General features: G+C 43.4%; 1 protein-coding gene across 1 annotated transcript in view; it reads left to right on the forward strand.

Annotated features, from left to right (window-relative positions):
* Nucleotides 1–27,804, forward strand: part of unc5a (unc-5 netrin receptor A) — a gene marked incomplete at its 5' end in the record, with an annotated part of 292,060 nt that overhangs the window by 194,740 nt on the left and 69,516 nt on the right. The window contains one exon of the mRNA XM_080416553.1: nucleotides 16,228–16,392. Within this exon, the coding sequence (XP_080272679.1) occupies nucleotides 16,228–16,392 (165 nt within the window). The remainder of the gene's footprint in view (nucleotides 1–16,227; nucleotides 16,393–27,804) is intronic.

Here is a 27,804-nt window from a genome sequence, read left to right on the forward strand (position 1 = left end):
ACTGCCCTAATAGAGCCTGCATGCTTGCTCTGGGGAGAAATAGAATTTTGACCGTCAGGTCAAAATTCGTGTCAAACCAGAAACAGGATTGTGTCAAAGCTCGTGTCCAACCGACAGAGGATCTAAATGTCTCAATAGAAGTAGACTAGACTAGGGAGACCAAATACAACCACCGCAATTGTATAAGTTACATTGTATTAACATACTCTACCATACAGATTGGACAAAACTGACGCGTAGGTGTCGCTTGTGCAGCGCAAGGAGATCGCCCTCCCCCGCCGACGTCCCACCCACAGACACAACCAATTGTATTGCGTTGGATCGCCCCGGCCAAGTCCGGAGGCGCAGCGGAGGATTCGAACCCCCACACAGTGGTGGTGGGCAGATGAATATCTTTTGAATTGCAGAACTGCTGAATTAGTTTAATTTGGTTTTCAGGGGGGCTGCTTCTGTTTTGTTTAAAACTCGTCAATAGCCTCTCGGATTTGCAGTGCTCAGCCTTTGGGGGATAAGAAGAAGATGCTGTCAGAAGAATGAATGTACAGTGGAAACAAATCAATTCAAATTTGGAACCAACAAACGTGGCAAAGGCTATAATTTATCTCTCCATTGCTTAGCTCACAGTCTCTCTCTCTCTCTCGCTCTCGCTCTCTAGCCTTACAGTATACATATATATTTCATTGCTGAAGGCCCTCGGCCATATATCATTTCAGTGGGAAGAACAGGCATACTTTTGATAGTGTCCCAGCGCAGCGGGCTGCAGCAACAGAATCGCCTCCCTGCTGTTGGGCTCTATAGCGAGCCGTGTCTGTAATTCACAGCAGACTGACACCCGTCACAACACGTTTAGACACAGACCTGTTCTCGTGTCTGCCTCACAATGCTCTCGTCTTGTCTCCAAATGTGAGCTTCCCAACCTCTCTCTCTCGTCTTGGAAAGTGTGAACACGGAGAGGCTGCTGCTTTGGGTATTTTTGTCTAAGTCTCTGGAGTGTTTAATGAGAGCTGGCAGAGGGCCCCGCATGGCGGATCAGATGGGCCCCCATGCTGCGAAGGGAGTGTGGGAGGTGGGAGAAAGGCTGAGGCTAAAGCCTTGGGGCTCTGTATGGGAGAGGACACATCGGCACACACACACACACACACACACACACACACACACACACACACACACACACACACACACACACACACACACACACACACACACACACACACACACACACACACATACACACCAACCCTACTTCACTAGAGATTATTTCTCTCTCTCAGCCCCTGTCTCCCTCTCTCTCTCTCTCTCTCTCTCTCTCTCTCTCTCTCTCTCTCTCTCTCTCTCTCTCTCTCTCTCTCTCCCTCCCCTTCTCTACATCTCCTTCCCATAAATCTCTCCCTTTCTCCGTCACTCTTGTATGCCCTCTTTCCTTCTACAGTATGCCTCCCACCCTTTTAAATCTACCCCCATCACCCCCCCTCCCCCCTTCCCCCCCCCCCCCCTCCCCCCCTTTCATTGACTGCCACCACTGCCATTGACTTGCGGTCAGGGCCAGGAGGAGACAGTGGTGACAAAGAGTCATCCAGGGCCAAGCCTCAGGTCACGGCGACACTTCCTACAAAGAGGGACAGGGACAAAATGCTTATGTGCTCGGGAGCCATTAGTGGGTTTTTTTTCCCCACCCCCCTTTTTTTCTTCTTTCCAGCCTCCAGCGTCAGGGCTCCAGGGGAAGGCACTGCCGGTCTGTCCACCGTTTTGGTCCCTAACAAAATATCGTCGCTATTGGGCAGAAACCTTGTATCTCTGTTTTGTGTTTTTTTTTATGTAAATAGTTAGATTTTTTTGGCACCCCCCCATTTTTGGCACCCCCCATTCCCCCCTAATCGTTTTTTGTATCGATTAGTCACCCCATAGAGACTTGAATTCACAGATTTATTTTGTTTTTGTCGCATTCCTAAGCCAATAATTTGACGACCGGCAGCGGTTCCGGTAGGAGACACAAAGAGTTTCCTTTGTGTCTCCTACCGGAACCGCTGCCTACCGGTCCGCTGGTCATCAAATTATTGGCTTAGGAATGCGACAAAAACAAAAAAATATCCATTAATTAAAGTCTCCATGGGGTGACTGATCGATAGAAAAAAAGTCATTTTGGGGGTGAACTAACCCTTTAAGTGTATATGTGGGTTTTATTAACACATTGCGTGCCAATCGCGTAGTTCTACGCGAACCTAAATAATTGCGCAGCGTGCCAGTCGCTTAGTTCTACGCGAAGTGTTTTTTTTTTTTGCAGTGACACATTTCATTGTAGGCCTCCCTCGCAGTGACACATTTCATTGTAGCACACCCGGGTATGGAAATATCCGTATCCGGAGATTTTCGTTCCCACCCGCCTAAATCTTCCCCTAATCTGCCATTATCTCGGAGTTTTTTTTCTCCTCGCTGAACGCTGTTTAACAGAAACCGCGACAACTGCAAAATGGAATGTCGCAGATTGAAACGGTCTTCTCTGGGCCACTCACACAGCTACCCTGTGTGTCTACCAACAGTTTAACGCACGATCTATTAGGTATTTAGCGAGGTCTGTGGCGACGTGAAAACAACTAAAAAACAACAATAAATCGCTGGCACTGGTGAGTACATTATGATATTAAACTCTGGTGTGGAATGTGTTAATATTGAACCAATGAAAAGTATTAGTAAGAGAGCGATACAGTATGAGGTTTTCATCTGACAGCAACGATATCTCAAGAGCTACTGGCTGCCATCGCCATAGAGCCATCGAAGTCCTGACGTCACCCCGTTATCCTCACAGAAGTATTTTTTCCATTGAAAATCCCATTGGGTATAGAATCGCGTCATATAAGAACTGTGTTCCAAAAATAAACAAGTCAGCCCCGCGATAGGCTCTATGCACAGCAGCCATATTGTGAAGACATTCACAGGTGTTGCCAATGATACTAATGAAGGCTCTGTTCCATTCTGGTCAAACAGAGTCAGGGTGCTGATGTTGTGCACGTTGGCTCACTGGAAACACTCTGTTACACCAGTGGGACTACAATTGGGGTTCAGGGACCCTCTTGGTTCCTTAAGGGGTTTTCAAATGGCCTCTTATGGGTGTGTAACTCTGAGAGTGTACACAAATGGAACCAAATGGACCCCCATATGGACCCGTTTGGTTCCATTTGTAGTTATGGTGGTCGTGGAAGTTATGGTGGTCGTGGAAATTGAAAAATCTGAGAACCACTGTGCTACTCTAAGGCCTAGGCTACACGTATATGGATCTTTTTGTAAACGGATATTTTAGTCCTCCGTTTTTGAAAAGAATCCCTGGCCACATGACAAAGATTTAAATAAATCCCTGTCCACACGTAGACGCAGAAACGCATTGATCAGCTGCAAGTTTCAATTTTATATCAGATTTTATATCTACATTTATTTTATATATGAGGGGCCAAATACATATAGCCTATACATATTTTTAATCACATGTTAAGGCCCAATACTGCAATAGCTGCATTATTTTAATAGCATCATCACTGAGCATACGTGAACATAAACGAAAACAACATTATTAGGGCGCAGCTCCAGCGCAAACAGTTGCCATGGTTCACATGACGCTGAGTCCTTGGTTTATAGTGGTGTTCAATTTTTTTTACATTGCCAACTCTCACATGTACATAAACGTTCAGATTTCAAATATAAAGTGCTTACCCCTGAGCCACGGATGTTACAAGGTGATCCGGACCGCGATAAGTACCCGTATCTCCCGTATTGTTCAATAAAAAGCATTTTAATCCCATCGCCGGACATTTTCTTTTCTTTTTTTCCTTTTTCTTGTAATGTATCGGAGTGCAATACACCCCCCAACCATTAGTGTCGCATGGTTGAAAGCGTCGGAGAAAATTTTGAGAAAATGGCCGGCGATCGGATTAAAATGCTTTTTATTGCACAATACGGGAGATACGGGTACTTATCGCGGTCCGGATCGCCTTGTAACGTCCGTGGCTCAGGGGTAAGCACTTTATATTTGAAATCTGAACGTTTATGTACATGTGAGAGTTGGCAATGTAAAAAAAAAATCGAACACCACCATAAAGCAGGGACTCTAAGCACCACGACTGTCATGGTATGACAGTCATGTTTCAGGGCTACGCAAACAGTAGCTCCGACGGAACCTCTCCCTCCGCTGTATAGCTCCGAGATGAGCTATACAGCGGAGGGAGAGGTTCCGTAGGGGCTACGCAAACAGATGAGTTTTACTTCATCAATTCATTCCATCGTCCCAAAACTCCCCGCCCCACGCACCTTTTGAGCGGGCCACCCGCGGCCGCTCCATGGTCGCTGGATTTTGACCCGGGGCGATTGTGTTTTAGGACGACAGACCCCACATTCAACCCGTGTGCGTGCCGTGTGCGCTACTCGGCACTCTTTCTCTGTGCCGACTCGGCACAGAGAAAGAGGGTTTTCGTCACACAGTGAATGAGCTACTTTTCCCACCACTGTCTTATTATTAATTATGACATTATTTTGCCATAAATGAGCGTGCCTTGTTTCATAGACTGTAAGTGTTGCTCTTTATCTCTTCATTTATTATTATAATGACCATGAGCGGTCTGGTGTTTATGTATTATTATATTATTTATTATTATAATGACCATGTGCGAATGCGCGATAACGTCATCGTTTTCACAGCCGCTCCGTTTTGCATGTCCACACAGATCCACTGAAACGGATCTTTTGGAAAACCTTCACTTGTTTATCCGTTTACAAAAATATCCGTTTTAGCGGCCAAAAACACCGTTTGCGTGTGGCCAAAAGGCCGAAACGCACACCAAAATGTGCGTTTACAAAAAGATCCATATACGTGTAGCCTAGGCCTAAATGGAACAGAGCCTTCATTAGTATTATTGGTAACACCTGTGAAGGAAGTGATAATATGGCTGCCGTGCATAGAGCCTATTCTGTCAGCTATGTGACTCTGTGTCGTTTATGATATTGAGTTACATTAACCCATTAAGACCTGGTACGCGTCTGTGTCACTTTTTGATTTGAGCTAAAAAAGCTTTATTTTACACTTTGGCTATAAAAAAATCTTGAAAATGTGTGCAAATCTTTGAATATATAGTATTGTAAAGCAAACATTTTTAACTCAAATCTTTGCTTCTGGCAGGGGTCCCTGGAAAAAAAAATTTGGGGGTCCTTGACATGAAAAAGTTTGAGAACCACTGACTGAAAGTTTTGAGAACCACATAGGTTTTTTTTTTTTAAACTGTTAGGATTTAGAAGACATTTTGTAGAATCGGCCTCGGGTCTTAATGGGTTGACGTCAGATAACATCAGATAGATTTTGATTAATTAGTACTTTTTTTAACCGTCAGTTGATGCCCTCAGAGCGCAGTTCTTATATGACGTGATCTAAGATGACCCTATGGTATTTTCAACGGAAGAAATAACATGTGACCCAGGGGGATAGCGGCCTCTAGCGGCAGTGACGTCAGACTTCGGTTCTCTATGGCATTCGCTGCTCTTTCATGCTCTCCCTGTAGGATGAACCCTGCTGATTTTGGCCTTTTGCTCTAGCGCCACCCTCAGGCCAAAATGTCAACTTTGGCCTGAGGCCTGTCTATCTCTATATATATATATATATATATATATATATATATATATATATATATATATATATATATATATATATATATATATTTATATTTATTTATTTTAGCTCGGGTGGGGGGCAGCGGCTCTTAAGGATTGCAGTGTCGGTCGGTTTAAACTGCTTTGATGTGGTTTGAGTGTAAGGGGCAGCATAGACTCGGGTCAGTCTCATGCATTGAGCTATAAATGGGAGGTTTATAAAAACAAAAAATAAACTGCAATCAAGAGACATGCAAACAACCCCAAGAGATGCATAACTTATGTGACATATTTGTACACATGCCTCAGGCTTGCTATAGCGGAGCTGGGAGATTTGATCCACTAAAGAGGGAATAAAACAGACTGCACTGCCATGGGCGTGCATGCGTGTGTTTGCAAACTGCGCACATGTACATGTTTAAAAGGCAATGCAGTCACATGTCTTATGCGAGCCTGCGTGTAACAGTGAATATTAGTACAAAGGCTGTTTACCCTCCCATGTTCTTCTGAAGAATAAATAAATAACAGGCCTGAATGAGTGTGACAGAAAGACACATCAAATTACCATGGAGACACAGCAGGTGAAAGCCTTTTACCAGAGCAGCATGAATCCTGTGGTGTGTTTGTTTGTTTGTTTGTTTGTTTGTTTGTTTCTTGCTTTCTTTCAAATGATTTCTTCCTTCCTTCCTTCCTTCCCGCTCTTCCTAACCCTCATCTTGTTAATCCTCTCATCAAGGTGTTTTACTCCTGCTCTAGCATCACATACATCAAAAGTGACCTACGGGGCTGAATGAATAGGATCATTTCTTTCTATCTGGCAGGTCTTCTCCGGTTCAAGTGTGTTGCTGATTACGTGAGCGTCGGACATGCATGTTCCATTAGTATAGTCAATGTGGCAAAAGCACAGAATGAGATGTGATGATGAAAGGCGGTTGCATCACCCTCTGAAGATGGTGTCCCTCACTCAACGGGTCTGCGGTCTTGTTCTGAGGCTTTCTTTTCCACCAGGCTTTGAACATTGGGATTAGGGACTGTTACTGTGTGCACACACTCACACACATTTTTGTTTTTACTATACTTGTGAGGGTATCAACATTTTAGGACAGTGATTTTGTAACTCTAAAGCTGAAAATAGCCGATCTACATGCCCACAATCCCAGTGAGCCATAGTCGTCTACTAGACCTCCGTCTAAAACTGGGTTATAATTGGTCTAAAAGTGAACGTTTTTTCAACGTCTATTCTTAGCCTAGACATTGATTCTCTGTTTTTTAAGCGTCTATATTTAGACCGTTTATATTATAGACGTCATTTCAACGGCTATGATATAGACGGTCTATATATAGACGCTTAAAAAACAGATAATCAACGTCTAGGCTAAGAATAGACGTTGAAAAAACGTTCACTTTTAGACCAATTATAACCCGGTTTTAGCCTAGCCCTTAGACGTATTTTAGACGTCTAATAGCCCCAAAAATGCTCAGTGGGATGCTTTGCAGCGCAACGTGTTTGTTTTTTAAGTATAAATCAGGCATAACTCCTACCCCAGTCCCTAAACCTAACTTCTAAATGCCTACAGTCCCTAACTAATTGTAAGCCTATCTCTAAAAAATCTTTTTAACCAGCAAAACAACCATTTCTATTGTGAGGACCACGAAAACGGTCCTCACAATGTCTATATCTCAAATTCCACTATACTGTACTTTTGGGGACATTTGGCCCTCACAAAGCTACAGTAATACACGCACACAGACACACACACACACGCGCGCGCGCTCGCGCACACGTGCGTGGGGTTGACAGGACAGCGGCGGGTGAAGAGGCCAGCCTGCAGATCTCAGAGGTAATTGTGTCCCTTCCTCAAGGACACGGCAGCCACAGGTGTCACACAATCTCCGCCCCGCATCTGTGGCCGACCGCGGTGCGCGTGAGTGACAGAGCATCAAACAGGGCCGCCCGCCGGCCGCTAAAGAGCGGCTGGGTGCCCTTCACTTTACTCTCTGTGACAGCAATGTCCAAATAGGGGGCTGCCACTGGGCTATTGTCTGACTGTCCCTCTGTGTGCGTGTGTGTGTGCGCGCGCGCTGTGTGTGTACTTCACTACCACAAGTGGAGGGAAACGCAATTTCCCATAGAAAGGAGGTGTCATTCACTGCCAACAGTTCCTTTTTCTCCTTTGTACATATAGTGTTTTGTATTTGTTGATGACATGTATTATTGTGTTATTTTGGTATGCCATGTTGATTAATTGAATACACAGGACCGCAATGGAAACGAGTCCCAATGACTTTTTTTGTGTTATCCTTTTAGCCTTAATGTCTGACTGTAGCTCGTGTTGTTTACATTTCTGACTGATAAAGTATTCAATCAATCAATTGAGACTATACTTACAAAATATTTGTAGAGTTAGGTTTACAATCAGGAAAAGATTCAGGTAAGGGTTTGGCGTTTAGAGATTGGGGTTTAGGGGTTGGGGTTAGAGTTTTCCCTACAGTATGTTATACTTATAGTTGTGCGGCGGAAAAATAGCTGATCTACAAACTCACAACAAGTCGCAGCATGCATTCCGCGCAACTCGTTGTGAGGTTGTAGATCTGCCATTTTCCATCCATTTTCAGCTATTGTCAGCTATTTTCAATCTGATTTATAAGCTCGCAGCGAGTTGCAGCACGACTCGTTGTGAGCTTATAGATCTACTGTACTATGTTTCAGCTATTTGCAATGCTGTCCTAAAACGTCCTCACAAGTATAGTAGTTACAAACGTGTGTGTGTGTGTGTGTGTGTGTGTGTGTGTGTGTGTGTGTGTGTGTGTGTGTGTGTGTGTGTGTGTGTGTGTGTGTGTGTGTGTGTGTGTGTGTGTGTGTGTGTGTGTGTGTGTGTGTGTGTGTGTGTGTGTGTGTGTGTGTGTGTGTGTGCACGTCTGACCCAGAACCCGTTGTGCTGGATGATTGAAAAGCAGCTGTGCGGCCGCTGGGCTGTGCACTCCGTCTCTGGGGTTCCATTAAGGAAAGCATTGCCTGTGGAAACACTTTTTTCCCCCCTTCTTTTTGCTTTTTTTTGTTACGTCCAATGTTTGTGTCATTGCAGCTTTTTGTCACGTAACGAAAGGAATCAGAATCCGTTTTATTTGTCACATCACAGGTTTACAGGTGTAATTCAGTGAAATTCGTTTTCGTGCCAGCTCCATCGTTTCCAAAGGCAAAAAAGGGGGAGGGGGCAGAGGGATGGAAAAGAACAAGAAACATCACAGCTATCTGCTGTACGTGTATGCACATGCTGTAGCATAATAATTCAATTCAAAGGAGCTTTATTGGCATGAGAAAACATGTCTACATTGCCAAAGCAAGTGTCAAAAACATAAATAAAAACAATTTAATAAAAAACTAAGTAACGTATGTACGATTGAAGGGAATACAGCAATGTGTAAACAGAGCTATTGTAACAATCGGCCTTTTTAACTGAAAGGATAATTATTACCAAAAAAGGAAAAACAACGAGATCGGTGGGTTTTTCACTGATAAGGTCTTTATATAGAAGCCTTTGAATTAATTGACAGGGCACAAGGTATTTAAATTAAATAATATCACTTCCAAATTCACTCTCCCTGATAAATAAAATAAACAGCCAAACAAACAAATAAATCAAAACCAAACAATAATCACTTTAAACGCCCCTCCCACCCAAACAAATCCCACTGTCCCTTGTAACCCGGCGGGTCACAATGCAAAATACAAACAATAAACAAACACGCACGATGTTTAAGAGTCTGTCATGCACGAACGCTGTTTAAATAAATCTTATCGCGCTCCCACGAACGCGAACGGCTCCTTAATCCACACAAAAGAAAAGTGTCTTCTGCGCGCAGCGGCCCAAATAATAGTTAAATACAGGGTACCCCTCTAAATTGTAATCCACAAGAACATATCACTCGGTTTGGTCTCACCGGCCTCGGCTCCTCCCGACTCCAATCCCGGCCGGCGTCTCGATCACCACCGCAGCGCTCAAAGTCCCAACGCACGGCAGAAACGGCCGGTTCCTACCTCCGTTGGGCTCGAAAGTCCTATAACCTCGGCTGCAGTTTAATGTCACGTTTAAACTCGAACTAAACGGTAAACTGGCGCCTCGAGGTCTCTGCTTTCCCCTCCGTTCAACCTGGCACAAACGGTTTGGTTCAACCTGGCACCACGGTTTGGTTCAACCCCCCTGTTGTGTACCACACCCTCTATTAGTAACCTCGGGAGGCGACACTGATTCCATTATCCCCCCAATCAGACCCATTACAGTTCATGTGAATAGGACAAGTTCATATTTTCTCACAGCTTCAAACATGTTACATACAGTATATTTAACAAATATAATAACATGCACAGGTCGAGTGGAATACTAATAATAATAATGTGCAATTGTCACACTATGTCACATTGCAACTTGGAAAAACTGGCTTACAAAACCACACAAGTGTTCATTTGCTGTTAGAAATAGTTATACATATATAAATGATATATAATGTATTTATAGACATATATACTGTACAATAGGGCAAGAGTAGGTTGGTGTAAAGATTTTTGAAACGAATAGCAGCAATCTTTTCTAGGATTTTGCAGTCTCTTGGGTATAAAACTTTATGGGACCCATTTTTCATTAACCCATTCAATCCGGGAACGCATCGGTGTCATTTTAGATGTATTTGGCTATTCAAAAATAGCAGATGTACAAGCTCACCGTGCAGCGCCGTCGGAAGCTATTCCCAGTTGGGGGGGACATATTTGTACCGGCCCACGAAGTCGCGCGCGCTCGCGCAGCGCGTGTGCGCACCCCCATCCTTGCATCCAAGTTTTGGGTGGTTATTTGCGGTTATTTCTTTTTATAACTCTTAATAAATGTGATTGTGCCGCTCTTCCACCTTCAAGCAGCTCACAGCAGCAGCCAGCAGCCCTCCCTTCCAGGCAGCGGCCGCGGGGTCCTAGTGCCGGCCTCATTTGAGGCTTTTTTTTCCTCCTCTTTTTCCCCGTGGCCTCGCGGCCCAAATACCGGTTCGCGGCCCACGCGAGGCCGCTCCGCGGCCCGCGGGGGACGAGTCCCCCCCGTCCCCCCGTCTCCTACGGCCCTGTCACCGTGGCACAGCCACGCCCCCACCGTATACATTATGAACAGAAGTGCACACCCACAATTCAGTCTAAACACATCCCACAAATGGACAGGGTGTTTAGAGAGTGTTACACACACTCTCAAAAAGAATTGGCAAATTAGAAAATATTTCAATATATATATTTTTTTAAGCAAACATTTTAACTCAAATCTTTGCTTCTGGGGGTCCCTGGAACAAAATATCTTGAGATGGGGGGTCTGCAGCCAAATACATATAATTTTTGCTGTGTGGTTGCTATATCAGTGGTGCTCCAGCTTTGATATGTATTTGGCCGCGGACCCCCATCTCAAAATATCTTGTTCCTGGGACCCCCAGAAGCAGATATTGGAATTAAACATTTTCAATATATACACAAATTGTCAAGATTTTTCAAAAATAGCAGATCTACAAGCTCGTAGCTGAGCTTGTAGATCTGCTATTTTTTGAATAGCCAAAGAAATCTAAAATGATTGAATGGGCTAAAAACATTTAATAAGCAGCAGGTACAGCGTGTGCATGAGGTTAGAGGCGTGAGGTGCAAAAAAAGAGTGGCAACGCATCGGTGGCTCCACAGAGCAGCGGGCGTGTACACGAGGCGGCGCATGTACAAAAGGAGAGAGAGGGGGTTTGGGGATTTCAGCCGCGGAGAAAGAACATAAATAAAAGACCATTTCACAGGCTGACTCAATTTATTCTGTTCATTTGATCTTCCATTCAGCACGTTGTTTCGCTGTCATGGAAATGGTGCAAAGGGCTCCTTGGAGTGTTCACATGGAGATTGACCATCAACTGCTGTTTGTCGCTGCTGTCGGGCAGAAACCTTGTATCTCCACGTTTTAACTTTTGTAAATTAACGCCCTACTTGATCATACTGCGTCGTACAAAAGCATCAGAAGTAGCAGATTCACGCCGCGTTTCGAGCTTGTAGATCTGCTACTTTTTTGCTATTTATTTATTTTTATCCTGAAAAGTAACTGGATACTGGACATATGAGGTTTCCACCCGACAGAGACAGTGATGCATCTACAGTTTCCCTTGATTTATCTCTGCCTGGGGACAGGGGAATGGGGGGATAGGGGGTAGTGGTGGAAAGTAACCAAGTACATTTACTCAAGTACTGTACTTAAGTACAATTTTGAGGTGCTTTTACTTAACTTGAGTGTTTACATTTTTCAATATTTTATGCTTCTACTCCCAAGTTACAAGTTACTTTGCAGATTCAGATTATTATTATAAAACATACATAAACCAATTAAGCCCTATTTTATACTATTTTTATTCAAAAGATTTTGACAAAGTTTGAAAGATTTCAGTACTGTAGGTATATTTTCATGGCCAATACTTTTGTGCTTTTACTCGAGTACAATTTTGAATACAGGACCTTTACTTTTAATAGATTATGGTATTTCTGCATTGTGTTATTGCTATTTTACGTGTTTTCTGTTTTGTAACCCCTCCACGTACGCATCATCAGCAACCTGCTCCCACCACGATCTCTGTGTTTGAACATGTCATTTGCAGGGTCTTGCTCTGTGGTGGAAGTGTGAAGATGAATTTCATCGCGTTTTGTCGGGGGGCAGATGTTGATCTGGTCTGAGTATCTCACAGGGGTGGGTTGTGGGTAGATCTGCGGGGCCAACGTGATGTATTCATTACGCGGCAATTCCCTGTTCGATCACGTTTCGTCCCCCTTGCACCTGCCGGGCACATGGATGGGTCGACTCAATGCCAAACCAGGACAATTAACTGATTAAGTTGGTGGGCTGTGGACAGTTGAGAAACCCGCCTAGCAATGACACCATTGATGTGGATTCCAAGATAATTCTCTTAATAATTTCTCTTCCTGGAAATTTAGCATGCTGAAATAGAAGCCATTGTTCTTGCATTAATAAATATTGAAATATCAATATAAAATCTGCCTAATGATGATGTCACTGGTAGGCAGGTTTTCTGAACCGTCCTCCTCCTCTGAGACCCAGAGTGAGTTTGGTGCCATCTTATAATGAGCATAAGTGAGGAGGGCCGATTAGATGAAGATAAGGTTGAAAATAGGCGTTCCTTTAATTGCAAAAATCTGACAACTTCGACCAGCAGTGCCAGCAATCAGCTGAGAGCATGCTGATGCAGACATGAGTGAATAAATATGCCAGAATCGGATGGGAAAACACACACACACACACACACACACACACACACACACACACACACACACACACACACACACACACACACACACACACACACACACACACACACACACACACACAGAGTCAGTGCCCACTTGTGTGTCGCAGGGGGTAATGTTCATGGCCCCCCATTAGGAAGCCTCCATGTCCGAGGGCGCCCCACTCTGAAAGCAAATAACATCATTACCGTGTGCCATTATACGGTAATAGGGAATCCCACCTGGCCCTCTCACTTATGTTTTATTAACCAAAGACTGTGAGCGGCCGCGGGGTCACAGAGACACGCTGGGGGTCAGAGTGGCGCGCCGGGGACCGCGGCCCCTGTTCTGTGTAGATTGGCCTCCGTACCGTAGGCTGCCACGATTAATGAGCTCTGAATCTCCATGGGTTATGATGGGACCCCATCAGAGAGTGAGTGTGTGTGTGTGTGTGTGTGTGTGTGTGTGTGTGTGTGTGTGTGTGTGTGTGTGTGTGTGTGTGTGTGTGTGTGTGTGTGTGTGTGTGTGTGTGTGTGTGTGTGTGTGTGCATGCATTTTTGTGAGCGTGTGTGTAGTTGGTTGTGTGTGTGTGCCTATGTGCACGTGTGTCTGTACATATTAGTATGTGTGTGTGCGTGCGTGCATGTGTGTCCACAGGGCAGCTCTGTGGTGATTCTCTTCTGGTCTCCCTCTCGGCTCCATTTGGGAGAAAGAGAGAGAGAGAAGGAATGGCCGTTCTCTCCCATGAGAGCTCATTACTAGTTCTTCTCCCATTAGCCGTGTGCTAACCTTCCCCAGGACCCTGCACTAGTGTCACTCTCAATATCACTCCTGGACACCAGCACCCCGGGGCCCCTGCCACCGCCAAATTACCCCGCACCCAGCCCCGCAAAAATGGCCTTCTCTCTCTCTGTGTGGGGGGTAAATCGGCTGAACCTCAATGGCACCATTTCCAGCCCCATTCCCGTGGGTTTGATTGGCTTTGCTGTGCCGTGATGGCGTGAGAGTTGTCACAGTTATGGGAGACGTTACGGGGGAACGGGGGCTGCAGCGGCATGATGCAGTGTTTGTTTTTTTCACTAAAGTAAAAGTAGAAATACTCTGTTACAAGTAAACAGGCCGGTGTTACTTGAGGAAAAATGTTACTTGAGGAAAAAGTACAAAAGTGTCTGCGTGGTAAGTACATTTTTCCAAATTGTGGTTAAAAAAATAGCAGATCTATAAGCTCACAACGTGTCGCATCGCGATACGTTGTGAACTTGTATATATAATTGGGCTTAAGCTTAAAGGAGAATTTTGGACTAAAGTTTTCTTACCTTTTCTATGACGTTATGATATCTTAGGATGAATGGTACAGTAGAACATTTTCATAACTCCACCCCTGAGCCACCACAGCTTAAAAGGTGCGCGGATAGGCCTTAGGTTAGATCACATATTTTAATAGCTTTTTTTTTTTTTTTTTTTTTTTAGATCTGAAGTTCATAGTGACAGAACACTGTCCCCCCAAAAAAAAAAAAAACAGAAGTCTCGCTAGACGCTAGATCTCGAGATTGAAATCTCGAGATTTCAATCTCGTCTAGCGAGTCTTCTGTTTTTTTTTTTTGTTTTTTTTGGTTGCATAGTGTTCTGTCACTTGAACGTCAGATCTCACCAAAAACAAATAAAAAAAAAGCTATTAAAATATGTGATCTAACCTAAGGCCTATCCGCGCACCTTTTAAGCTGTGGCGGCTCAGGGGTGGAGTTATGAAATTTTTCTACTGTACCATTCATCCTAAGATATCATAACGTCATAGAAAAGGTAAGAAAACTTTAGTCCAAAATTCCCCTTTAAGTGGTTAATGTTGTGTTTTGTAATAATAATCCAAAAGTCTCAAAGTAGTAGTGAGTAGGCTACTTGTAGTGGAGTAAAAAGGGCATTTGCTCTGAGATGTAGTGGAATAGAATAACGTTACAGTATAAAGTATCGAAAAATGTACAAAGTAAAAGCACCTCTGAATTGTACTTAAGTACAGTACTTGAGTAAATGTGCTTTCCACCACTGGCTGTGATGCAGGTTGTCTGGCCCACGCCTGACCTGCGGGGTTCTATTCAGATCCACGGCGTGCGCTGGAGCACAGCCCGCCTTGTTAACCACACCATAACATGGCAGACATTCTGCCCACTCCAATGTCCAATGTTCAGGAAAAAATATGATTATTGTGTTTGCAGAGTAGCTACCGTGTGTGTGTGTGTGTGTGTGTGTGTGTGTGTGTGTGTGTGTGTGTGTGTGTGTGTGTGTGTGTGTGTGTGTGTGTGTGTGTGTGTGTGTGTGTGTGTGTGTGTGTGTGTGTGTGTGTGTGTGATGCAACAGGGATCCAATTTCCCTGGGGTCTTGAGTGTTTCTCCCCAGTGCAGAATTAGTTTGTCAACAGCTGGGCCTGCCAGGCCAATGCCTACACACACACAGAGAGAGCAGAGTTCACGTTCAGCTGCACACAACCCGCCTGATTTTCATGCCGCAAGGAAAACAAACAGGGCAGAACTAGAAACAAACCTTCATTTTAACACACTTTGGTTTTCCCCCAGCCTTGTGTGTGTGTGTGTGTGTGTGTGTGTGTGTGTGTGTGTGTGTGTGTGTGTGTGTGTGTGTGTGTGTGTGTGTGTGTGTGTGTGTGTGTGTGTGTGTGTGTGTGTGTGTGTGTGTGTGTGTGTGTGTGTGTGTGTGTGTGTGTGCACGCGCGCGCGCGCGCGTGTGTGTGACTGTGTACAAATGCATTTGCATGTTGTTTTTTCCTTGCTGCAGGTTTTGCATTGGGTTTGGTAGAGGTAGAGGATGGATTTGCACATTGTGGGTATAGAGATATAGATTGTTATCCTCTCCCCTGTCAGGGAAATAAACCACTGTGTTTTCATCATTCGGCATCGTTCGGTAGCTGGGGTTTCAGTTTTGACTGTTTATGTTTTCTGACTTTTTAGACAGAGCTCTTTGCTTGTCGCCGCTGTCGGGCAGAAACCTTGTATCCTCATATTTCAACTTTTTATGTTTTTTTTTATCCGCCCGTAAATGAATGCCCTACTTTGTCATTCTACGCTGTCACACAAAAATAGCCCATCTACAAGCTCACAATGCGTCGTGAATGCGCCCGTTGTGAGCTTGTAGATCTGCTATTTTCACCCTTTCAGAAAAAGTCTGAAAAAGTATTTTCGCCTGGAATGAGACGTGCCCAGGTGGCCAGGTCGAAAGTTTGTGTCTGTGTGTTTACCCTTGTTATTCATGTGTGTGTGTGTGTGTGTGTGTGTGTGTGTGTGCGCGTGTGCGTGCGTTTCCAGTAGACGGAGGGTGGAGCGAGTGGAGTAAATGGTCGGCGTGTGGCGCAGACTGCTCCATGTGGCGGAGCAGAGAGTGTACCCAGCCGTCGCCCGGCACCGGGGGCAAAGACTGCCAGGGCCTGGACCTCCAGTCACTCAACTGTACCAGTGAACAGTGTCCTCAGAGTGAGTACACCTGAAATGAAATGCCAGACTGCCAGAAATGAAACATTGTTTGCTAAAGCCACTGCCTCTCCTGAGTGTTTGAAAAATCATAGAATATTATTCTTCACAACGATCCACCCGCGGATCGCTTTAAAAGACGTATAGGGGGGTCTCGTAGAATCTGAGAGAAAAAATTGCGCCGCCGCGATAATCCATTCCAAAGTTGTGGGCTGTTGAATCGAATATGGGTTGTTTTTGCCAAAAATCAACAGAAAGCAGAGAAAATGCTATGTTTCCAAATCCATTAACAAGGAAGTGTGTGTGGCTGTTTTTTTTGCGATCACGTGATTTGCTGATTCATTGCTTCACTGAGAGTCAAATGGTCACTAATGTGTTAGCGAACAGCGCCATCTAGCGTGAAAAAAACAAAATCTCGCCATTCTCGTCATTGGCAGTCTGCACCTTAGGAAAATATGACGTTAAATCTCGTCTCATTGACAGTCAAAGAGCTAAGACCTGAGGCCGATGCTACAAATGTCTTCTAAATCCTAACAGTTTTCTGAAACACTTATGTTGCTATAATATCAGTGGTTCTCAACCTTTTCATGTCAAGGACCCCCAAAATTACATGTATTTGGCCGCCCCATCTGAAAATATTTAGTTCCAGGGACCCCCAGAAGCAAATATTTGAGTTACAAATGTTTGCTTTATATATAGTCAAAGATTAGCAAAAAAAAATCACGATAAAAAAAAAAAGAAATTTGAATAGCCAAAGTATAAAATAATGGTTAAAGTAGTTAAAATTTAAAATGACACAGATGTTGTCCCGGACTGGGAAAGCATCCGTGTAATTTTAAGATTTCTTTGGCTATTCAAAAAAGCTCATAGATCTGCTATTTTTAGTATAAAAATAATGGCTAAAATCTAAAATTACACAGATTAAATATGTCTGAAAATATCCCCCCAAAATGTTTTATGAGATGGTAGGTAAGCTGAGGGGAATGGCATTGGAGGAGCACTTGTAAATGGTAAATGGTTTATTTATATAGCGCCTTTATCCAAAGCGCATTCCAATAGGCATTACATTCACCCATTCACATCGAGGGCGGAGGAAACCGTGCAAGGCACCAACCTGCTCATCGGGCGCAAATAGGAGTTCAGTGTCTTGCTCAAGAACACTTGGACACTAGGGCACGGTGGCGCAGTCGGTAGCGCTGTCGCCTCACAGCTAGAAGGTCCTGGGTTCGATTCCCACAGGGGACGCTGTGGGCGCTGGGGGCGTGTTCTCTCCTCCGTGTCATCAGCGCCCATACCCTAGGTGGGGTTGGCGAAAGGGCCTTTCTGTGTGGAGTTTGCATGTTCTCCCCGTGTCTCCTAGGGTAGGTACCCTCACAAAAACATGCAGTAATCCTGGTCACTATACTGCCTCCCCCTGGCCAGCCGGGGCGCCTGATGGAGAGGAAGGGAACTGGTTGGAATAACGTGTTCCTTCCACGCGCTACGTCCAACCAGGGAAACTCTCCCCTGTCAGGTGACAAGAAGGTCAGTTGGCTCTCATGCATTGAAGGAGGCATGAGCTCGGCCCTGGCCTCCCTAGGTTGGCAGAGGGAAGGTAGTGCCCAGGATTACATAGACAATTGGCACTGGGTGTAAAAAATAGGGTTACAAAATCGTGGGATAAAAAAATAAAAAAATAAAATAAAAAAAGAACACTTGGACACTAACCCAGGGGGAGCCCGGGATCGCACTGGGAACCCAAGCGTCCGCTCTACTTCCTGAGCCACTTCCACCTGTAACCTTGGAAATTTGTTTGATTATCTCCACGGCCATCTCTGTACTTTGTGTCATCTTTCTACCATCTTTGCTCTTTCTAAATTGCTGGTTGATGGCTTTGAACTTTTCAAAGCAACCACAGACAGACGGATGATTTTAAAAATGTCCATAAAAACACATCTATATTGTACATATATACTCCTTTGTTCCTCATTTTTGCTCTTTCTAAATTGCCTTTTGATTGCTTTGATCTTTTCATTGGTACAGACTGGCAGTGCACTCACCTGCCAGTGCTAGAGACTTTTTTATTTATTTTGGGGCGGTCACCAACCGCCTATGCCTAGCCCATTAAAGGGATATTTCACTTTTAAAAAAATGTTGGGTATTTTTGGGCGGTGAAACCGCCCCTATAAGTGAGGTTTGGAAAAATGTACAATTATCCTGCGCTGTGAAACCGCCCCTATAAGTGAGGTTTGGAAATTTGTGCAATTATCCTGCGCTGTGATTGGCCAATCACAGTCTATTCAGGACTGTGATTGGCCAGTGTCACATGACACATGTGCATAGCCCTATATAAGAAACCATAACTTGAAAAAAAAAACATAAACTTGTTTTTTTCAAGTTATGGTTTCGTCCATCATAAAGAGTGTTTCAATAAATGTATTTATTTTTTGTACATGATTGGTTGACTCCATTCAGTATTGTGATTAGCTAGCAAGACACCGCCCACTTCACACAGGGTGTGATTTTTTTTTAACTTCTACTCAGGCTTTTGTGAGCCCCCCAGACAGTTTTTAAGTTGCTTGATTCAGTATTTAGATATTTGATGCCCCCTTCCTATACAAACCCATTATAACTTCAAACTCCATTTTTAACTTGTTAGATTCATCGATTCATCGTCCTTGGTTCTGGTGACTCATCCTGCCCTTAATATGTGAGGGGGCCGTGTTTTTTTGCGATTACTTTTTTTATGTATTTAATCAAAATCAAAATAAATTATTACATTTCTTTCATTTTCCAAAAAAATATTAAAAATAAATGAAAAATGTAATTGAAAAAACACGGTCTCCTCACGTGTTAGAAGGACAATATCAGTCACCAGAACCAAGGACGGGGGTTTTAGCATGGTTAAAATGGAGTTTGAAGTTACAATGGGTTTGTATAGGAATGGGTCATGTCTGATAAAATGAATATCAAATATCTCAATACTGAAACAAGCAACTTAAAACGGTCCGGGGTGCTCCCAAAAGCCTGAGTAGACGATAAAATTACCCAAATTTGTTTTGAAAGACCGGAACATCTGTCATTTTAGATTAGATCAAAAATAGAAGATATACAAGCTCATAGCGCGAGTGCCGCGCTATGAGCTTGTAGATCTGCGCTATGAGCTTGTAGATCTGCTTTTATTATCGTGAAAATGCAAATCTTTGAATATATGTATTTTTAAAGCGAACATTTGTAACTCAAATCTTTGCTTCTGGCGATTCTGCAATGTCTTCTAAATCCTACCTGTTTTTTAGTTTTTTTAAAGCAGATCTGCAAGCTCATAGCACGGCACTCTGTGCGCTATGAGCTTGTACATCTGCTATTTTTTAATAGCCAAAAGAAATCTTAAAATGACACAGATGTGTTCCCGGATTGAATGGCCTAGAAACACCCCTGCATCTATTCTTTAAAACAGTGCAGGGGTCACAACATTCACATAACTGGCAGAATTAGTTTCTGAGATGAACAAACTTGACAATTCTATGCAAGACCACACATACTGTACACATACCATCCAGCTTGTATGACAGAATAGAAGGCTTTATAAAAATGAAAAAGATCAGAAGGCCTAGTTTAATATGCAAAGCAATTTTACGCAATATTATGTAGAAGGGAGTCCCTGCTTCGTCTATGTATCACCTAAGGGGTCCTTGGCCTGAAAAACGTTGAAAAACCCTTCTCTAGTCTGTTCTTTGACCGCTTTTTTTCCCCATCTGCACCAAATCTCTTCGCCCAAAAATAGCCAGTCTACAAGCTCACAATGCGTTGCAACGCGTTGTGTGCTTGTAGATCTGCTATTTTTGGATAATAATCAAGTGGTTAATCAAACAAATGAATTTGACCGATTGTTGCTGATCTACACATCTTTTTTTATTGATAAAAGCTTGCTGGTAGTTCCCACAAAGTCCGTTCTCAAGTTATTTTGTTCACAGACAGACAGACAAACAGACAGGAGCTATTACTGTACAATACAATACCCTGCCCCACATGCATGCCAGCAGGGTCTTAAAGTACAATACAACGTATTGCACAGCTACAGTAGTATGCCATTTCAGTCCTGCTGTACTTTGTCACAGCAGGCAGTCTGGCTGGAACTTGTTTTTGTGTGCCATTGCTCTATCCATGTAACCGCTCAGTTGGGCAGATTCAAAAATAGTCACAGACATCTTTTTTTGTGTCGGCGTTTTGCGGGCGTCGATACGCCACGTGACCGAGGGCTTTTGTGTCCAAAAGCACATATATATAGATTCCTACCGCAGCGGAGTCGGTCTCATCTTTTATCCTCCCGTGACCTTATCGACTAGTAAATTTCATAAGGGATGGTGTCCGCCTTCACCAGGGAGCGGTATTGATCAAAGAATCCTCTATTCAGACCTGCCTCACCCCTCATAGTAGACTATATATGGCCTTATATATACAATTTGTTTGAATTAGCCCAGGTTTCATAGTAGACTATATGTCACCTTATATATAGGATTAGTTTGAATTAGCCCAGGTCTCATAGTAGACTATATGTCACCTTATATATAGGATTAGTTGGAATTAGCCCAGGTCTCATAGTAGACTATATGTCATCTTATATATAGGATTAGTTGGAATTAGCCCAGGTCTCAGGCATGTCTGGCTGCTATATTGTCTTCTCGCCTGCAGTGACGTTGTAGCTCGTCTCTGACATATTAATAGAGCTAAGAATACAAACCTCCTCTTTGTGCTGATGAAGACACAACCAGACAGAGTATATATACTGTGTGCATTGTGTATAGAGTAATCATTACACTGTGTATAGAGAGTACTGCGTACACACTGCATACAGATCAGATCAGCTGTGAAAACACACCCGTTGGAAGTGTGTCGTTAAGCTTATTGCTCATGGCACACACGCAAGAAAGCGTGTGTGTGTGTGTGTGTGTGTGTGTGTGTGTGTGTGTGTGTGTGTGTGTGTGTGTGTGTGTGTGTGTGTGTGTGTGTGTGTGTGTGTGTGTGTGTGTGTGTGTGTGTGTGTGTGTGTGTGTGTGTGTGTGTGTGTGTGTGTGTGTGTGTGTGTGTGTGTGTGTGTGCGTGCGTGCGTGCGTGCGTGCGTGCGTGCGCCAGTTGCATTCTGCCGCAAATAGATCTCTCGCCTACTGTACGTCAACCACGTTTTAACCCCTTAATGCAGTGGTTTCTTTTCTGGGTCAGAACCCTCTTGAAAATCTCAAAAGCATTCACCACCCGAGAGAGAGAGTACATTTCAAGCCGTACAATTTAATTGGCTGATGATGAAAACATAACTGACACAAGGAATTAACAATCAGACTTTTCAGATTACAGAGAGGTTTGAATGACAGAAATGACGCTCAGACTTAACGCGCGGCGTCGGACCGGTGACATCATGCGTCGTGCGCGCGTTAGCCTACAATGCATTACCGCCCGACTGCTGCATACGAACAGTCCTATCGGGTGCATTTTCCCCGTGGGTGCTCGGGGCTCCAAAGCACCCCATGGAATTAGCACCTGTGCGTGCGTATCTGTGTGTGTGTGTGTGTGTGTGTGTGTGTGTGCGTGTGCGTGTGTATATGTATGCATCTGCTGCCTGACCAGACGAATATTTCATTTGCCAGCAAGAATGCCAACAATGCATTCTCGCCCCCATTAATGTGGGCCACACACCTGTAGTGGTAGTCCACAGTGTAGAGAGACAGGACACAGGGAAGAGAGAGTCGGGGAGTGACTTTTTTTTTTGTTGGATTGATTGAATACTTTATCAACGGTTTGCAAAATAGTACAGTGGTACAATTATACAATGATGCCCAGGCATTGAACCCGGGGACTCGCTGTCAGTATGCCTGTGTGGTACACACCTCGACCACTCAGCTGCTGGCACCCCAATGGGTGCCACATTGCCAGGATTAGAAAATGGCGTCCCTCTCCTCCCAGCCTGTGAGCCCAGCCTGCAGCCCAGTCAGTGCAAAGAGTCACCGCAGGTCCTCCAACACCCAGATGGACATGAAAGAGACAGTTCTGTTTGTTCCCCACGGATATCAAAGAAGGGATTATGCTCTATTTGGATAATGTCGCCGTGGGGTGGAAGCCTTTTATGTCCAAAACCGTCACTTTTCAGGAAATGGGTGAAAACAAGAACCTGTGTTCCAATGGATCCAATGTAGTTATTTAGTCACAAGCTCTTGTTAAGGAATTACAAGGTAGGTCCAAAAATAACGATTTTTAGCAACCTCTGCTGGTCACTACCGTCATTGCAGGTATTTAGCGGAGTCCTGCATTACCCAGAATTCAAATTCGTTTTCACCGGAAGGCGGAAGCGTTTCAAAAAAGCGTTCTTTTAATTGTTTTATACTATCTGCGGATCGTTTCTCGTAGCCACTGGAGCTTTAGTTACCGTGAGCTGTGTTTTATTTTGCTGTTGTTTTTCCATCTCCTATAATGTCAGGGTCAGCGTGAGATTCCTTTTTGTTAATAGCGCGGTAGTTCCTGGCCAAACAGTGAAATTCATGGAGTGGGTGTTGTGAAACATTTGCCACTCACAAAAGATATACGGTTTAACTTTATTTTTATTTTTTAAAGTTACCTAGTATAGCTTTATTTTTTTTATACTTTTCATTGGTTCAATATTTATACACAGACATACTTAACCACTTTCACTTGAAACTTAATTAATTTAAAATACAAACATAAAAAGATGAAATATGGAGATGCAATGTTTGCTGTCCAACAGGAACAATATCAAAGAACTGATGAAGCTCTATGTGGATATCGTTGCTGTCAGGCAGAAACCTTGTATCTCCATAGTTCAACTTTTTTTGTTTAACCCATTAAACCCCAGCATCCATATTCTGGATGAAAACCTAAGCAGAAAATAGAAGATCTACAAGCTCATGACACGTCGCAATCGACTATTTTCAGCGAAGATATTTAAGGCATTAAGACCTGGAACGCATCTGTGTCATTGTTTGATTTGAGCTAAAAAGCATTATTTTACACTTTGGCTATTCAAAAATAGCAGATATACAAGCTCATAGCTTGTACATCTGCTATTTTACTCAAATCTTTGCTTCTGGGGGTCCCTGGAACAACATATTTTCAAATGGGAGTCGGCGACCAAATACATATCATATTGGGGGTCCTTGACCTGAAAAGGTTTGTGAACCACTGATATAGAAACATACGTTTTTCAGAATACTGTTGGGATTTAGAAGACATTTGTGAGCAGGCCTGGTGTTTCGGGCATCAACTCGCGAGATGAGAAACGGTAGAAACTAAGCTAAATAACTTTTTTTTTTTTTTGGCTGATTTTCGTTTTTTTTCATATTAACACAGTTCGAATGTCGAGCAAGCTTTCAATCCCAACAGATATCCGTTTTAACGTCATTAAATGGTTAAATTTGTATAGTAAAGTAGGCTCCTATTCTGCTAGTCTGTGTGCCTGTTTGTGAGTCCTGTGGGCGGAGAGTTTGGTAGAGAGTTGCTAACCCGAGAGGTTTCGATTGGTCATAGCTAGGCCTAATCCCCGCCCATCAGTTTCGCTCCTCTCTGTGGTGGTGTAAAGTTACTAAGTACATTTACTCAAGTACTGTACTTAAGTACAATTTTGAGGTATTTTACTTTACTGGAGTAATATCCACTGGGTGAATATTCAACCTGAGGCTGAAACTAACTTCACCACGGTGGACCCTGGTCCAGAGCGTTAGTGAGTTCCCTCTAACGCCCTGGAAGACTCAAGAGTAGTGAAAATAAACAAAACCATTTCGCTACTCACTGAAACAAAGGCTGTTTTGTGTTGTTGAAAGTCTATTGTCGGAGGTGGGAAGCCTCTCAGCACCCCAGCTACTCTGTAAAATACACTTTTTGGGCAGAAAATGTCCGCAAGACGGAAATTATTTTTATTTACTCCACAGTGCCCTCTACAGATTTGGTTAATGGTAAGTTCAAATTGTCCAGATCTGTAGAGGGCGCAGTGGAGTAAATAAAAATAATCTCACTAACGCTCTGGACCAGGGGCTAGGAAGCGGCCAGTATTGCGTTAGTCTTTTTCGGGACAGAATCTAGTTGTATAAACAATATAACATTGTAGTGAACACAGCAGCTAGGTGAGGTCAGCCCCAGCTAAACAACAGGCCGCTCGACGTTCGTATGGAAGTATTTCACTGAAGATGTGGCCAAAACAACAGTGGAGTAACGAGGCTAGGAGCTTTAGCATTGTTAGCTCGTCGCCAAGCGTCATGGCAGAACGTACACCTGGTGGTGTTTGCATTTCTCCATTTACAACTCGTACATCTACATAAACGTTCAGATTTCAAATATAAAGTTCTTATCTCATGACCACGGGTGTTATAATTATGTACGGGCCCTCATAAGTACCCGTATCTTCCGTATTGTTAAATAAAAAGCATTTTGATCCGATTGATGGCCATCTCCGGTTTTTTTTTCAACTACGCGGCCGTATCGGTTGGGGGGGGTATTGCACTCCTGATACGTTATAACTCTATGAGAAAATGGCCGCCGATCGGATTAAAATGCTTTTTATTGAACAATATGGAAGATACGGGTACTTAGACCCACCCGAAGTGAATGGTAACATCCGTTGTCATGAGGTAAGGACTTTATATTTGAAATCTGAACGTTTCTGTAGATGTACGGGTTGTAAATGGAGAGTGCAAACACCAGGTTGGAGTTAATGGACCTAGCTTGTGCGTGTCTTTATCATTAGTAGGTAAACCTCGACTATAGTCGACTACCAGTGGGTCAAATTTAGTGGTGGAAGAAGCACTTGGTGGTAGCAACACCACAATATAGAAAGTAAAAGGCCTGTGCTCAAATGTTACGTTCAAGCAAAGTAAAAGTACAAAAGTATTGGCATCAAAATATACTTAAAGTACCTAAAGTAAAAGTACTCAAATGTTTGAAAATAGCTGATCTACAAGCTCACAACACGTTGCAATGCGCATTGTGAGCTTGTAGAGCGGCTATTTTCAAATAGCCTATGTATAAAATACCTAAAAAAATGTACTTAAGTACAGTACTTGAGTAAATGTACTTAGTTGCTTTCCACAGTAAAAATCCGAAAATGGGGGAGTGGTTAGAGGAGTGGCTAGGTTGAATAAATTACCCATTGTTCACGCCCATTACCTGGAGCTGAGAGGTGCTAGAAAGTGGAAATTCTTTACAAGGGATTATCTCAGTTTAGACTATTAAAGATGACAAGATTCAAATGATCACATCTTCTTCAAATGTGTTCCAATTTCAATGAATGATACATCATATGAAAGCTTATATTCTGTACTTCAACAATCTGTAATAAAATGAAAAATGAAAAATGCCCCCTTGCTGCCTAAAGCACTGTACCCGCTCACATTTGTAGAATCGGCTTCAGGTCTTAATGGGTTAAAAATAAAATAATAATAATAAAAATTGTTTTGGACATACGAGATTCCCACCCGACATTGACAATGTGAAGTATCCCAGGGCCACATCATCTCACAGAGAGCTTGTTATTAAAGTTATTAATAGTGTGCAGACGTCACGTCACCGATCTGCGCGACAAACACAGGGTTAAACGCGGGGCTGCGCTCGTCACGGGCCACTGGGCTAATAAAATAAATTATGATTTATGACTAGGTGCCAGCGTTGGAGGGCACAACGAGAATGGCAGCAGGAATCATGCATGCATTATGCGTTCTCCACACCGAATTAGGACAACAACACCACAACCATTATTTTAGCTTAATTTGTGTAAATGAAGTTAACCCATTCAATCCGGGAACACAACTGTCATTTTAGATTTTTTTGTGGGCTATTCAAAGATAGCAGATCTACAAGCTCATAGCGCTATGAGGTTGTAGATCTGCAAAAAAAATAATAATCGTGAAAATGTTTTGAATGTATATATTTTTAAAGGGGACATTTGTAACTCAAATCTTTGCTTCTGGGGGGGGGTCCCTGGAACAAAAATATTTTACAAATGTTCGCTTTAAAAATATATATATACAGTATTCAAAGATTCGCACACAGTTTAACGATTTAAAAAAAATAGCAGATCTACAAGCTCGTATGAGCTTGTAGATCTGCTATTTTTGAATAGCCAAAGAAATCTAAAAATGACACACAGATGCGTTCCCGGTCGTAATGGGTTAATGAACTCCATTTGCAATGGCATCCCATTTTTTTTGTGGTGGGGTGGGAGGGGGGGGGGAGGGTTATTAGATATGATTGCGTACTGCGTTAAAAACCCCAGGAGTGTTAATCTCTCATCGCTCTGGTTTTCATATTCCCTGCAAATGGGGACTAATTCAACATGCAAACAGCTGATAATGCACCGTGGGAGGCTTGTGTTTGTCAGGAGCGACGAGGGAGGTTATATATCAGTGGTGGGAGAAATAATGATCTGATTTTACTTTAGTTAACCACTATATTCTGCCCAAAAACAGCTCAAATCTACAAGCTCACGCAACGCGTTGTGAGCTTGTAGATTGTTGCTATTTTTGTGGAGATGTTTTGGTGTGTACGGGGGGGGGGGGGGGAAGCAGTCCAAGTACAGAGCCAACTCAGGTCCACTTTACTAAGTCTTTACTAAGTCTAGACCACAATATTAAAATAAATTCCAATTGACTTGAGTAGAAAGTACAAAAGTATTGGCAACAAAATATACTTACAAAGTGCCAAAGTAAAAGCACGTAACGTTTTCAACGTTTTAAAAAATAGCCGATCTACAAGCTCACAGCGTTGTGAGCTTACAGTATATGTCTGCTATTTTCAAATGGACAAAGTATAAAATAGGGCTTAATTATTGTAGTGGAGTAAAACAGATTTATATTTTTACGCCTGAGATGCAGTGGAGGATAAGTATAAAGCACCACAAAATTGTACTTAAAGCACCGTACTTGAGTAAATGTACTTAGTTACCTTCCACCGCTGGGTGGGTTGTTATTATGCAGCGTCCCCCCCCCCGCATCCCCCCCGTCCCCCGTCCCCCCCCCATTGAAAAACGGCCTGAGCGTTTGTTTCGGGGGGCCATATTTCACGGTGACTCACGGAGAGATGGGACGACTGTATTGTGGGAGATAGTAATGGTCACGTTCACTTTGAGAGTTTTAGTAGCCATATTTCCCTGACCTTAAGAACTCCAGTGTTATTCATCTTGGGGCGGGCTGACTGCGACTGGCCATGGGATGAAATATATGCCGGGCCCGCTTGATAAATGTCCATGGGGGGGGGGTAAGAGAGAGAGAGAGAGAGAGACGGGGAAGGCTGCATAGCGTTTTATTTATCAGCGTACGTGCCACGTGGAAGGGAAGGGAAGAGCAGGTATATCATGGTTGTCGGGCAGAAACCTCTTATCTCCATATTCTAACTCTTTATGTTTTTTTCCGTATATTAAATAACGGCCTACTTGATCATACT

This window comes from Gymnoscopelus braueri (assembly GCF_963280865.1).
Source record: "Gymnoscopelus braueri genome assembly, chromosome: 20".
NCBI classification, from domain to species: Eukaryota; Metazoa; Chordata; class Actinopteri; order Myctophiformes; family Myctophidae; genus Gymnoscopelus; species Gymnoscopelus braueri.